At 43.8% G+C, this 14658-nt stretch overlaps 1 protein-coding gene across 1 annotated transcript in view; it reads right to left on the minus strand.

Annotated features, from left to right (window-relative positions):
• Positions 1–1973: 1973 nt before the first annotated feature.
• Positions 1974–14658, minus strand: part of AKIRIN1 (akirin 1) — a 29615-nt gene continuing 16930 nt past the window's right edge. Inside the window, exons 2-5 of the mRNA XM_069757121.1 lie at positions 8265–8405; positions 8020–8151; positions 5653–5724; positions 1974–2861 (exon numbers count right to left, since the gene is read on the minus strand). Coding sequence (XP_069613222.1) covers positions 2851–2861; positions 5653–5724; positions 8020–8151; positions 8265–8405 — 356 coding nt within the window. The 3' untranslated portion in view covers positions 1974–2850. The remainder of the gene's footprint in view (positions 2862–5652; positions 5725–8019; positions 8152–8264; positions 8406–14658) is intronic.

The following is a 14658-nucleotide window of genomic DNA, read 5'->3' on the forward strand; positions in this document are numbered from 1 at the left end:
CCTAGACTACAGGTCATGGGAGTCCTGGTCTGACCACGCCCCCTCCTCTGATAAGCAGCTCACTGTCAATAGACAATATAAATATGTGTTGTTGTCAGGGTCAGAGTTCCCAGCTCTGCTGCATGCTACAGCTAAGAACTCTCATTGTGTCACAACCGCTGCACACAAAACTACCTGGTGACATATTCCCCTTTAAAAACATCTGGTTATGGCGATTTTATTACTGAAACTAGTGGTATGGCTGCAAAACTAAAAACCCCTAACAATAACGGTTTTAGTAATCTGAGAGCAAACACTAGAAAATCCAATTAAAAGAGAATCTGTCACCCCAAACCCCCCCCACTTTCCAGGGCCTATTGAAGTAAAGGTAACTTCACACATAACGATATCGTTAACGATATCGTTGCTTTTGGTGACGTTGCAACGATATCGTTAAGGAAATCGCTATGTGTGACAGCGACCAACGATCAGGCCCCTGCTGGGAGATCGTTGGTCGCTGAACAAAGTCCAGAACTTTATTTCGTCGCTGGATCTCCCGTGGACATCGCTGGATCGGCGTGTGTGACACCGATCCAGCGATGTCTTCACTGGTAACCAGGGTAAACATCGGGTAACTAAGCGCAGGGCCGCGCTTAGTAACCCGATGTTTACCCTGGTTACCATCCTAAAAGTAAAAAAAAAAAAACAAACAGTACATACTTACCTACCACTGTCTGTCCCCGGCGCTGTGCTCTGCACTCCTCCTGCACTGGCTGTGAGCGTCGGTCAGCCGGAAAGCAGAGCGGTGACGTCACCGCTCTGCTTTCCGGCCGCTGTGCTCACAGCCAGTGCAGGAGGAGTGCAGAGAAGCAGAGCGCCGGGGACAGACAGCGGTAGGTAAGTATGTACGGTTTGTTTTTTTTACTTTTAGGATGGTAACCAGGGTAAACATCGGGTTACTAAGCGCGGCCCTGCGCTTAGTTACCCGATGTTTACCTTGGTTACCGGCATCGTTGGTCGCTGGAGAGCGGTCTGTGTGACAGCTCTCCAGCGACCAAACAGCGATCCGGATCGTTGTCGGTATCGCTGCAGCGTCGCTTAATGTGAAGGGGCCTTTAAAGTTCCACCTTCAACAGCACTAAGGCTGCATTGTGAAGGTGGCTCTTATGTTGATTATCCCTAGGAATGCTGAAACAGTGCCTAAGCCATTATCTTCAATGGAGCAGTGACCCACTCCACTGCACAGATGCCAGATTCCCAGCCCCGCAGTGTGAATACATCATAACACTGTGGGGCGGGATCTGGGGCTTCCGCTACACGAAGGTGCCGGTGACATCATGACAAAGAAAAGGCAGCGCCTGCAGGAGAAAGGGGCATGATGGACGGTTGCGATGTGGTTGAGTCAGGGGGAGAAAATATACCTCCTTGACTCCGATATGGTGGGAAATTTTATAAAAGTGATTATTTCGGCTTTCCTATGGATAAGAGACATAAGAACCACCTTTACAGAAAGCAGCCTTAGTGCTGCTGAAAGTGGCTATTTTACTTTATTAGGCCCTGGGGGGGAAGGAAGGGGGCTAGGTTCTCTGTAAATCAATTAGTGTGGAAGGGCATTGGGGAGCGTTGATGCCCTCCATGTGCACAGACATGGCCCCAAAGCACTTGTAGAGTCATTTGCATTTGACTTCAAAGCTTTATTTTTCAGAACATCATTTTTTCTTGTAGAACTAGAACCTTAAACAGCCACACCACTAGTTAATTCTGACAAATTCCCTTAAATCAACAGAAGCGAACTTTAGAAATGGGATCTTAACCATATCAGATTTGGGGACAAACATCGGAAGATAGGATAGATCCCTTCAAGGCCAACACGAACAGAGCTTTATCCAAATGGTAGAAATGGCAGGTCAGATTGCGTATGCAGTCCACCGACACAGACCTGTGAGGTTACAGATTCAGTTCTTGTGCTTTCATCTATCAACCACAACTCCTCATAAGAGACTAAACCCAGGAACCTTTATTCCATTTCATTCAAAATGACACTAGAGGCACAATATTATTATATAAAGGCTGTGTGTAACTTCCTTCTCAACAGATTAATTTGAAAGAATCGTTGTTAAAGTATAGTATGACAAAACACGCAATATATGATCATGCAAAAACCAGAAACACCCCTTAAACAATGTATACATCAACTTCCCAGCAGAAATTTTACTACAAACAGGAAATAAATTTTGTCTGTAGCAAACAAAACATAGGCAGTTAAATAAAAAATACATATATTTCAGAATAAACAGGTTGGGAACGGCATGGTTATGTATATAGCAATCGGGTTTAATGTCACTATTCACTAAATAAGCCACAGTTATAGTTTGTATGGTCCTTTTTTTTTTTTTTTAGATCCATATTTTAGGTGCCACTTCCACAAAAAAAAAAAACAAAAAAAAAACAAAACAAAACACAACAACTTGCAACTCAGCTGTAGTGCAGAAAAAAAATCCTCAATCTTCAGGGGTTAAAAGTAAAATGATCTCGCCATGAAAAAAAAAATGATATGGTTCTTATACAAAATGCCATGTTGGGCGTTTTTCATTGGATATAGATGGATTATCCAAAAAAAAAAAAAAACATTAGAATCTGGCAGACTACAGTCTTTTATTGGGCAATGCAGTAAGTATTACAAGGAACATTCGTGTAGCTTACAGAAACAGCTTAAAGAAAAAAAAAAGTGAATGTAGCCGACAATGACGTTAAAACTGTCAAGAGTGACAAGACATGAAGGAAGAAAAAAAAAAAAAAAAGATAATTGTGGCACCTCCCAGGTGGCAATAATGTGGAGCAGCTGTAAAAGTCAGGTTATAGATGTAAATTTCAAGACACATCTGTAAAAAGAGAGAAAGAAATTAGAAAAGCTTAGACAACAAGTAATTCACATTTTTTAATAAACTAGCTAGATGAAATTCTTACGTTGAGGCTAAATATACCGTATATATACTCGAGTATAAGCCGACCCGAGTATAAGCAGAGTCCTCTAATTTTGCCACAAAAAGCTGGGAAAACCTAATGACTCGAGTATAAGCCTAGGGTGGAAAATGCAGCAGCTACTGGTAAGTTTCAAAAATAAAAATAGATACCAATAAAGGTAAAATTAATTGAGACATCAGTAGGTTAAGTGTTTTTGAATATCCATATTGAATCAGGAGCCTCATATAATGCTCCATACAGTTCATGATGGGCCCCATAAGATGCTCCATATTAAAATATGCCCCATATAATGCTGTACAAAAGGTTAATGATGGCCCCATAAGATGCTCTATAGAATAATATGCCCATGAGTCGCATGCATATTCATTACTATAATATGCGGTACCACGTGACCGCTTAACACAGTAAGAGCTGCCGGCCAGAGAAAATATGAGAAGCAGGGAAGCCCCAGGAGGTGGTGAGTATGATGTGACAGCCACCGACTCCCTGGGACAATGACTCAAGTATAAGCCGGCTTATACTCTAGTATATACGGTATGTAAGTAATTGAATATGACCTTGAGGATACAGATGGGTACAGCCTCAATTCTTCCAGGTACACTTGCAGAAAATCAGGATTTTTGTAGAATTATGAATTGATGTATGAGTGACCAATTCGATTAAACATGTAATAATGATCATCATTTTCATATATAGATTGAAACAGTCATTAAAGGGAACCTGTCAGCAGGACTGTGCCCAGTACCTACAGTGTCAGGTCGGCGCCGTTATACTGAATAAAATACCTTGGCTGCTGAAAAACGTCTTGTGGTTGTTTCTTAATCTTTATTTTCAGTTTTGTGTTAATGAGATTCTCGTGCCCCAAGGTGGGGTTAGTGAATGTGGTGCTCTGATTAGGTATTCATAATGCAGACTGCTGACAGATCACTGATCCCTATACCATCACATACTGAATAAAATGGGGGAAAAAAGTGCTTCTGTAGGAACGTGTCAGCCGTGGCATCTGCGCTGCAGCATAACTGCATGGTTAATGTGCACTTAATCCCTTTTGCTTATTTACTTTAGCGAGGGGAAAAAAAGTCAATTTGAAAATGGCGCCTGACGCGCCTGCACAGTAGCAGCTCTCGGAGATTGCGGATAGCTGTAATTACGCAGGCACTTGGCAGTTCCATCTTTGAGGAGGAAATCTTTTTTTTCTTCTCCAGCAAGATGGCGCCACCGGTGCCTGTGCAATAACAGCTATTGGATCTCTATACACACACCGATAGCTGCTACTGTGCAGGCGCCATTTTCAAATTGACTTTTGGGTACCGTTGAGGACTGTAGATGCGGTGTTTGGGCCAAAAAAAAAACTTAGTGCAGGAGAAAAAAAAGACACATCATGCTTACTTGCCTTCATAAATCAGAAGATGTCAGGCAATGCCATCAGTTTAGAACTGGCAGTAACCAGTGGGACCCCGGTATACCCATATACTAAGCGGTCTTTTTAGGATTGGTGAAAAAAAAGTTATACCTGCAACATGAAATTTTTGCCAAGCAACTCATCTATGCATGAAAACTTAGCAAGTCCTGGAAGTGATGATATTGCTCCCTCGGGCTCCTGATCTCAATATTATCACGTCTCATAATGAGGAGACATAAGGATTTGAGAAAGCATACAACCACAAAAGATGTGTGGTTAGAATGTTTGTTTCGAATGACCACTTGGTCAAGCACCTTCAAAAACTGTGTGCACAAGTACTTACAAGAACTGATGTTTTGAAGGCAAATGGTGGTCATGCTTAAAATATTGACTTGATTTAGATTTCTCGTTTGTTCATCCACTTTGCATTTTGTTAATTGATACTTCTACACAGACAGTGCTATACATGTATGCATAGAATATGTACCGTACATAAAAATATTTACATGTAGTTTACGTAGGGGGACTTGGTTCTGTGATCATCTGGTCCTAAGCCAGCTACATAGTCACCCACTATAGTACAGATCATTAAATTTTATATCGGAAAGAAGTTACGTAGATAATGTTACACAAAATGTAACGTACTATGATGGAAAGAAGTTATATGAAACATTCAACTACATGAAAAGGGCAGGAATTTTACAATCAAGCTGTAAAATAAGACTTGGAAACGCTTGACAGAGATGCCAAACATTCCAGATTCAGCTGAAGATCAGTCTTTAAAGCTTGCTGCAATCATTATAAGGTCCAACATTGTGGTGCAATACACTTATTAGAAGTCAACAGAAATACATATAGGCATGCAACAGTAGGAAAACGCTGTGCTTCTGCTTCATAGAGTTGGGCAGTGGAAGCCATCAATAGTTGCATGACATTCAAGACACCATTTCCTTTTAGACTACATAAAAACATATGAACAAGCAATTTATTCTTGAAGACAGACAACAAGATCAAAGCTTGTGCAGTCTCCACCTGCAGCCATGGTTTACTCTCATGCCTCTGCGTCCTCTTCTACCCTCTGTAGGTTAACAAAAAGCAGCAGGAGATAGTAACTCAGGACTGCAGTATTGGGCTACGCATGGAAATACACAGGTCTGCATAGCAAATATGTACAAAATAGGAAGATTTATAATTGAGTTATGCATTGTGGTGACGGTTGGGCATGTTGGAAAATATACTCTTTTGTTCAAACCCAAGTCAACTTAGAAAATCACTGAAATACTTACAGCTGGCAGGTCTTGCTCCAAACCGTCGCATTATCTTATCATGTGTAAATTTCACAAATGATTCATATTGTTCTAGGAAAAAGGGAAAAAGCATAAGTACAAAGATGTGATCACACCAGTGTTTGAGAATAAATACATTACAAAGAACTACTTAAAACGGTGTATAGCTCTGTCATAACATATGCAACTATTCCATGGCAACCCGTAGTGAGAAATATATGTGCACAGCTTTCGTAAGATCCTGCTACCGTTTTGCTACAAATACTGGTAGGAAACACACATGCAACCCAAGTGGCAGCCACTATACAAAAAGTGTGTTCAGAGCCAATGACTTCCTGCAAAGGGCAAAATAAGCACTACATAGTGTGGCAAGGGAATTTAACGTCCTAGAAAGCCTTTTCCAAAGTAGATCTAGTTACAATTGCTAAAATCTGTCAGCACTCCATTTGCCATCTTGACATGGAGGCAGTTATAGGAGGTTGGCCTCTACTTTCCATGTCCCTTTCATGTGAACACTCTCCCGTAGAGGTCCTGCAGGGAGGTGGCTTGCAAGGGCCTACTCAGAGCAGGCGCTGGTAAGCCAGGAGCAGTGCCTGTTAGATCGCTGATCTGACACAGTGCACTGTAAAGTGTCAGATCAGATAGCCTCTACTTTCCATGTCCCTTTCATGTGAACTCTCTCCCGTAGAGCATTTCGCCAAATACCAGGTTTTGCTAAATCCTGCCGTATCCCGAGCTGATTTTAGCACCACATGACCTCTGGCTGAGAATCTCCTGCTTCCTGCGATATCCCGCCAGATTCTCCCTCACTTCCAGGCTCTGGAAACTGACAGGTGGGTCAGGATTGCCACAGAGATGAATTCAGCAGACCTCACCGTTTCTGTGAATGCTGCCAGCTCTTCCTGGAGACAGAGCTCTCCCCTACATCTGTATGTGCACCATTTATCGATCTATCCCATCATCCATGGAAGTGTGGGGGCGTAGGGGACAATCCTTATTGCCAGGGTGGGTGTAATGGTGGTTTATGCTTTACTTCTATAACCTGCAGTGTGCTATACAAGGGATTGTGTGGGACTCTGGTGGAGGAGTGAGAGGCATTAACCCCTTAATCCCATATGACGTACTATCCCATTGAGGTGACCTGGGACTTAATTCCCAGGGACGGGATAGTACATCATAGGCGATCGGCCGCGCTCATGGGGGAAGTGCGGCTGATCGCCGTGGGGTGTCAGCAGATTATTACAGCTGACATACGGCACTATGTGCTAGGAGCGGTCATGGACCGTTCCTGGCACATTAACCCCCGGAACACTGCGATCAAACATGATCGCAGTGTTCCGGCGGCATAGGGAAGCATCGCGCAGGGAGGGGGCTCCCTGCATGCTTCCGAGACACTCAGAACAACGCGATGTGATTGCGTTGTTTAGAGGGTCTCCTACGTCCTCCTCCCTGCAGGCCCCGGATCCAAAAAAGCCATGGGGCTTCTTCCGGGATGTGGCTTGCAAGCGCCTGCTCTGAGCTGGTAAGCCAGGAGCAGTGCCTGTCAGATCTGTCACTATACAGTTATGTCCCCCCCCCTGGGGCAATGCAAAAAAAAATATATATATATATTTACATTTGTAAAAAAAAAAAAAAAAATCACATCAGAGGACAGAGAAATTAAATTGCATGGTTTTTTTTTTTGCGGACACCGGTAAACGGTTAATTATCGGTGACCGCAACCCAGGGGTCGGTAAAAAAAACTACCCGAATCATGTTCTCTGGGGGGTCTCTGCTACCGGGGGGAAGGGGAGTTGCTATAACTTTTTTCACAGCGCTGTTCATTAACGGCGCTGTGGTTTAAGCACCCTAACTACAGTCGTTAAAAGGCGTATCTGCGATCGTTAAGGGGTTAAACTCATTTTAGTGTTACTATGCCCTGTGTTGGATTCTTAATCCTTGCTGCTCCACACAAATTAAAGGAAATGGGACGAACAAAAAAAAAAAAAATCACTGCGTGTCCTAAAAGCTGTATGCTGTGGGGCTGCATTGTCTTTGACTGCTTACATCTTCTATGACTGGATAACTAAAGATAGTTCTTAATAGCCTCCAGACCTTAGGAGTCCCTTAAACAATAGATGGCTGAACCATCGGCTGACCGCCATCTCTCCAAATGCTCATTTTATTTATGGAAGAGCTGCTGTCAAGTTTATCTAGAAGAGAACAAAAGCAACGGCTGTCCAAATTAGTACAGATTCGAGTTGGCTGTCGAATGAGCCCACAGATATAGGCAGATTCAGGCGGCGTCAGTCTAATGTGTAATGTGTGGGGAGATACAGTTCAGACAAAAACAAGAACACTCATGAATGTGAGCGCTACAGTACTGACCTTCTAGTTTTGTGTGAAGAATCTTCTCATATTCTTCCTTTATCTTATCTTCATGGTCTTTCAGAAGACGTTCACACAGAATTCCTACTTGTCGTAAGCTAAAGGATGGCTGGTCTTTCTTTGAAATAGACCCTTCGGGGAAACAAAATGACACACCAGTGCTTGTTAATGGCCCAAAAAAGGAATCGATACTGATGGCAAACTAAAAAGGCAAAGGGCAATCTTAATTAGTAAATTGTCATTACCTGGAGACGATGGGGCTGTAAGGGCTGAACTGGTCTGAACCTCACTAGGCTGGCCGACTTCAGTCTGGTTGAATGTTACTTCTAACTGCCTTCGTCTATGGTAACGTGTATACTCTTGTCTCAGGTTCTCAAAAATTTGCTCTGCAGAAGAAAAGAAAAAAATGTAAAATATAAATATGCTCTATCTATCCAAATTATACAGCTAACATTTCCACAGTGCTAGATAGAGACACAATCACAGCTATGTTCCCATACCCACAGAGCCAAATTCCCACCGGGAGAATAAGCAGATTTTCCTTGGCATATTTGTGAGAGGGAAATCTAGCGCATATTACAAGAGCAGTGGTGTGAGCGGGTCTCACAGAGGGCAGCGTGACTCTGCAACTGACTGGTAGATTTACTGACGTCACCACTGTCCAGAGCCGCAGGGTCTCAGAGCACAGAGGGTCCGCAGTGGCTGCTGCTACAGCCTATGGAGCTTGTACTACGTCGGACCTGCGAAGGAGGGACAGAGCCGTGTCTTTAGGTCTCTCCATGTTCTTCACGTTTCCATTTGTGGACCATGGCACAATTCCTGGACTACAGCAGAACACCATGGCATTTTTTTTTTTTTTTAAATAAATTGAGGAACCCCGGGAAGTGTGGGAGAATTTTTTTTTTTCAAATAAAGTATTTTTTTTTATTTTTGGATTAATAATGGGGGTGTCCAAGACCAATCACAGCTGGCACCAATCCCAAACTACCATTATCCCGATTGTCACTGCACCAGGGCGATTGGTAAAAGCAGGGTAAAGCGCCCGAATTGTGCATTTGTTGCGATGCGCCACTTGTGGGGCAGCTGCGGGCTGGTATTTTTAGGGCCCAATAACTATGGACCGTCCCAGCCTTATAGTATCAGCTTACAGCTGCCTGCGTTACCTTTGCTGGTTACCAAAATAAAGGGGACCACAGGTGTTTTTTTTTAATATTTATTGGGTTAAATACCCTTTAGTGCCACATGAAAGGTACTAAAGCGTGGGAAATTACGGTATATCTCTACAGGACATCTATTCTAATTTATATATCCATATATTCTATTTATAAATCTAATGTATTTCAATCATCGATATCTGTATAGAAGTTTGTTTCATTGGTGTTGTAAACTAGCTTTAGTATTATAGTATGCAAAAGATGGATGTTAACGCATTGCATATGGATGATAGGCAAGGGAAGAAAAAATAAAGTGAAAAAAAAAAAAATAATGTACATTCGCATGACACTCATCCTACTTTTCTGGATGAACATCAGAGCAATTTTTTTTTTTTACGCAGATGTGAGTGAGGCCTGACACTGACTGTTTTATTATCAGTTTCTGAAAAACAGGAAAATGCTGGGCAAAAAAAAACATCTTAAAAGAAAAAAGGCTTCATTAGAACATACAGCAATAGAGAAATGAAAGTGTGCTGTCTCAGCAACTTACATTGGTACTTCCAGCTGCCAAGGAACCGGCAAACAGTTGATTGGTGAGGGTCCCAGGTGTTGGACCTCCCACCAGTCTGATACTGTTGACCTATCATAAGGAATTACAAGGAATGGAGCCAATAGTAGGCAAAACATTTTTTATGTTAAGGTTTTATTTTTAATGGTGCAAATGGTGGGGTGATTTGAACTTTCATATATTTTTTTAAACTTTATTCTACTTTTGGCATGCGTCAATAGTCTCCATGGGAGACTAGAAGCTGCGACAACCCGATCGGCTCTGCTACATACAGGCGTTGATCAGATTGCCTGTGTGTAGCAGAAATGCTCACTTGCTATGAGCGCCGAAAGCTGGGTGGCGCTCATAGCAATCCGGCAATGACAACCACAGTGGTCGTCTGCAGACTCCTGGTTGTCATGCCAACCCATCGGTGAGTGACACGGGCGCAGATGGGATGCATTAGTGACGCGCTTCCGTTGCGATCATATTAAATGCTGCTGTCAGATTGACAGCGGCATTTAACGGGTTAACAGCCGCAGATGGACAGCGATTCCACCTGCGGCTCTTAGAGGCACATGTCAGCTGTTCAAAACAGCTGACACGTGCGGAGAAACATGTGGGCTCAGCACCGGAACCCACATCAAAAAGGGAGGGACACGACATGTTCAGCACATGTACAGCGCATGTTGTGAAGGGGTTAATTAAGAGGGGGTGGTGTCAACATGAACAGAAGTCTAAAGCCCCCGTCACACTAAGCGAGGTCGCTAGCGAGATCGCTGCTGAGTCACAAGTTTTGTGACGCAACAGCGACCTCAGTAGCGATCTCGCTATGTTTGACACGTAGCAGCGACCAGGCCCCTGCTGTGAGATCGCTGGTCGTGTCGGAATGGCCTGGACCTTTTTTTGATCGTTGAGGTCCTGCTGGGTAGCACACATCGCTGTGTTTGACACCTTACCAACGACCTCGTTGACGACTCAGACACCGACACATAGGCGTGCATTTGCATTGCCTTTTCCGCTCCGATCGGTGGTCGCTACTGCATTCTGATTGGCGGTCATGCCTTCAACAGAAGGCCCTCCCTCCAGAGCAATGATAGCAGATAATTAGTAGGTGCCCTATAAATTAAGGAAAAATGAAAACTCATTTAAGACCCCAAACGATACCTACCTACCGTGCACAAAGTATAGTTGTCTGAAGAACCGTTGAAGAATAGATAAATTGAAGAGGAGTCGCAGGCAGCCAATCAGAACGCAGTAGCGACCACCAATCGGAACTGAATGGGCGCGGAAAAGGCAACGCAAATGCACGCCTGTGTGACTACAACGTCACACAGGACGTCCCTCATCGAGGTCTGAATCGTCAAAATAGCTGCCATGTGACAGGGTCACAACGACATCGTTGTACAGGTTGCTACAGGTCCCCGCATCGCTGCTGCGTCGTTGGGAAGATCTCACTGTTTGACATCTCACCAGCGACCACATAGCGACGCAGCAACGATCCCTGCCAGGTCGTATCGTTGTCGGGATCGCTTTAGTGTCGCTTAGTTTGACGGGGCCTTAAGTCACCTCATGTCACAAGGTTGTGTACACATCTCAGATCCTTCACCTTTCCATGCGGTCTTATGCTCAGGCTGAATCTCTGCTACAGCCACAATCCTGGTCTTGTTTTAAAGGGAAGATCAACCCACCAAACCATATGTTGCAGGTTTTTAAAAAGCTAAATCTATGGAAACTGTTATATCTTCTGTCTATTGTTGCATTCCCAAGATAACAGAATTTGAATATTCAAGTGAGGAGTTAATTGCTCTGGGCGTGACAAAGTACTTTAAGGGGTTCTGTGAGAATGAGATAAAATGGCGTCCCTGGTGTAATTCAAACTGCAGCCTGTCCTAGTCACATGTCAGTACAGGCTGTAGACTGAAGGCATATAACTCCCAAGCCCTGTGGGAGCACTGCTGTCGTGAATGAAGAAATACATCTCTTCCTAGATGAGCTGGGGGTTATCTCCAGATTCAGCCTCCATGTTTATGCATTGGGTGCAGTCAGTCTCTGTGCACTGCTAGAAAGCTGGCAGACCGATGGACGAGAAGGATGAAGATGGATATCTCCTTGCAGAGAACATCATGGGTAAAATATTTCTTCACACTTGACAGAAGAGCTCCTGGCCACCAACTGCAGTGTGAGTGATACACCTGGTTTGGTGAGACACAGGTCTTGGGGAGCTGTATGTCTTCAGTCTGTAGCCCCTACTGACAGGTGACTAAGGTGGGCTGCAGTTTGAATTATATCAGGGCCTCCATTTTAGGTCATTTGTGCAGAAGCCATTAACTCCCGAGGTTGTTTCCTCACCCAGTTCCAGCCTCTAACTTAGCGAAAAAAAAAAACATCCTAGTGATAGTATAGCTTCATCATGCAACAGACAGGAACAAGAAACTGGCAGTGGCACACAACATTAAGATTTGCTACAGCATGACACTAGGTATAAAGTGTGCATTATTTACTACACTACGCCACCTGGAAACATGGCATGATATCTCCAAAGCCACAGTGCTCCCATTCTCACACAAGAAAGTGATAGTTCAGCCAATCTCTTGCTGATTTAGGCGATTGAAAGAGGACCCTGTAGCATCAGAAACCTCTATTGAGGTTCTCTATATTTGCCCTACATTACTTTTAATACTGTTATTACAGCGTACTAAATATGTTTATATTTGCTCCTGTTTGTTAATCTGCTGTATCCTTTATATCTCAAACTTGATGTGCTTTAAAAAAAAAAAAAAAAAAATGTATATATCTGATCAAACATTTAATTAAAGGGACTCTGTCACCTGAATTTGGAGGGAACAATCTTCAGCCATAGGGGCGGGGTTTTCAGGTGTTTGATTCACCCTTTCCTTACCCGCTGGCTGCATGCTGGCTGCAATATTGGATTGAAGTTCATTCTCTGTCCTCCGTAGTACACGCCTGCACAAGGTGCAATCTTGCCTTGCGCAGGCGTGTACTATGGAGGACAGAGAATGAACTTCAATCCAATATTGCAGCCAGCGGGTAAGGAAAGGGTGAATCAAACACCCAAAAACCCCACCCCTATGGCTGAAGATTGTTCCCTCCAAATTCAGGTGACAGAGTCCCTTTAACTCTCCTCTAATGGGAGACACATGGGCAGTCCGTGAATTGCAATCGGAGACTGGACAAATGATCAAGGACATTTGAAAGAGCCTTTAAGATTAATTAAAAGGCAGGGAAAACAGGACTGGTAGCCCAAGCTCTGCAGTCCCCGGGAGTCTGCCAAGGACCAGAATAAATGATATTGTGTGCAGTAAGGTTCCCCAACTGAGCCAGACAGAATCAGAAAAAGTCCAAACAAAATCTATGCTATGATTTTGGTCCTTTTGCCTAAGGCTAGGTTCACATTGCATTAGTGGGTGTCCGCTGACGGAATCCGTTACATAGCGCCACTAACGCAATGTAACGGATCCATTAGCACACCCATTGACCGCAATGTATGTAACGCATGCCAATTTTGGCATGAGTTAGCAATGGTCCGTTATTTTCTGACGGACCTCAAACGCTGTCTGCAGCGTTTTTTGGGTCAGTTCTCGCTAGCACAGATCGGGCATCTGCGCTAGCTAAACGCGATCCTTTTTAGGCTGTGTTCACACGTTGCGGTTTTTCCCGATAAAAACGCTATAAAACCACAAAAAAAACCGCATACAATAAGCATCCCATCATTTAGAATGAATTCTGCATGTTTTGTGCACATGATGCGTTTTTTTCCGCATAAAAAACGCATACCGCACAAAATCCGGACATGCTCTATCTTTTTGCGTTTTTTTTGCGGATTTCCCACTCCAAAATGCATTGGGAAGTGTCCGGAAAAAAACGCGTCAAAAACGCATCAAAAACGCGGCAAAAACGCATGCGGTTTTCTTGCAGATTTCATGCAAAAATGTCCGGAATTCTCAGGAATTTTCTGCATGAATTCCTGAACGTGTGCACATACCCTTAGACATTGCGTTAACGCAGTCCGTTAGCGTATGCGCTAGACGGACTGCACAATGCAAATATGAACCTAGCCTAACTGAAGTCAGTGACTGACGGGTTTATCCTTTATTGTAGTTTTGGGGGATTCAGGCAGAAGCCTCCTATGAAGTCAGAAACTGGCACAGGCATGGCCCAAAGCCTGTCTTAAAAGCGTAGTTATTCACCGATAACGGTGTTTCTCAGAGCCCATGACAGCTCTACCAGAGAGGGCATCCGCCCTTCAGGGACAGGAAACCTACGGGATAAAAGGGCGGTACCTCTCCCCTGCATCATTTTGTTCACAGAGCATCGGAGGTCCTCCAGGTTAGTCACAACAAAAAATATACAACTTAATCATATTGCTTAACAAGTGAACACCGTGTCTATATGGAAAAACACTTCACACAAAATAATGTGCTTACCGCACACGTGATGAGGGGGGAATAAGCAGGTGCTGTCATGGGCTCTGAGAAACACCATTATCGGTGAGTAACTATGCTTTTCTCAGTCGCCCATGACAGCACTGCCAGAGAGAATTGCAGAGATCATTGCTTAGGGAGGGACCACAGCCTGCAAGACCCTACTTCCGAAGGTTAGGTCAGATGAAGAGGCTAGGTCTAAGCGGTAGTGTCTAAAAAAAAAGGTTTAAGGTGATGACCAGGTGGCCGCCTTACAAATTTGATCTAATGGTACCTCCGACCTTTCGGCCCAGGAGGTCACCATAGCCCTTGTAGAGTGGGCCTTCAGTCCCTGCGGAATGGCGTTCCTGGTGGAAGAGTACGCCAAGGCTATTGCATCTGTTACCCATCGAGCTATAGTGCCCTTAGAGGCTCTGAGTCCTTTCCTGGGTCCCTGGAAGCAGATAAAAAGAGACCCTTCCTTCCTATGCTGCTGGGTGGTTTTAATGTATTG

The sequence above is a fragment of the Ranitomeya imitator genome, chromosome 3 (assembly GCF_032444005.1).
Source record: "Ranitomeya imitator isolate aRanImi1 chromosome 3, aRanImi1.pri, whole genome shotgun sequence".
Classification (NCBI taxonomy): domain Eukaryota; kingdom Metazoa; phylum Chordata; class Amphibia; order Anura; family Dendrobatidae; genus Ranitomeya; species Ranitomeya imitator.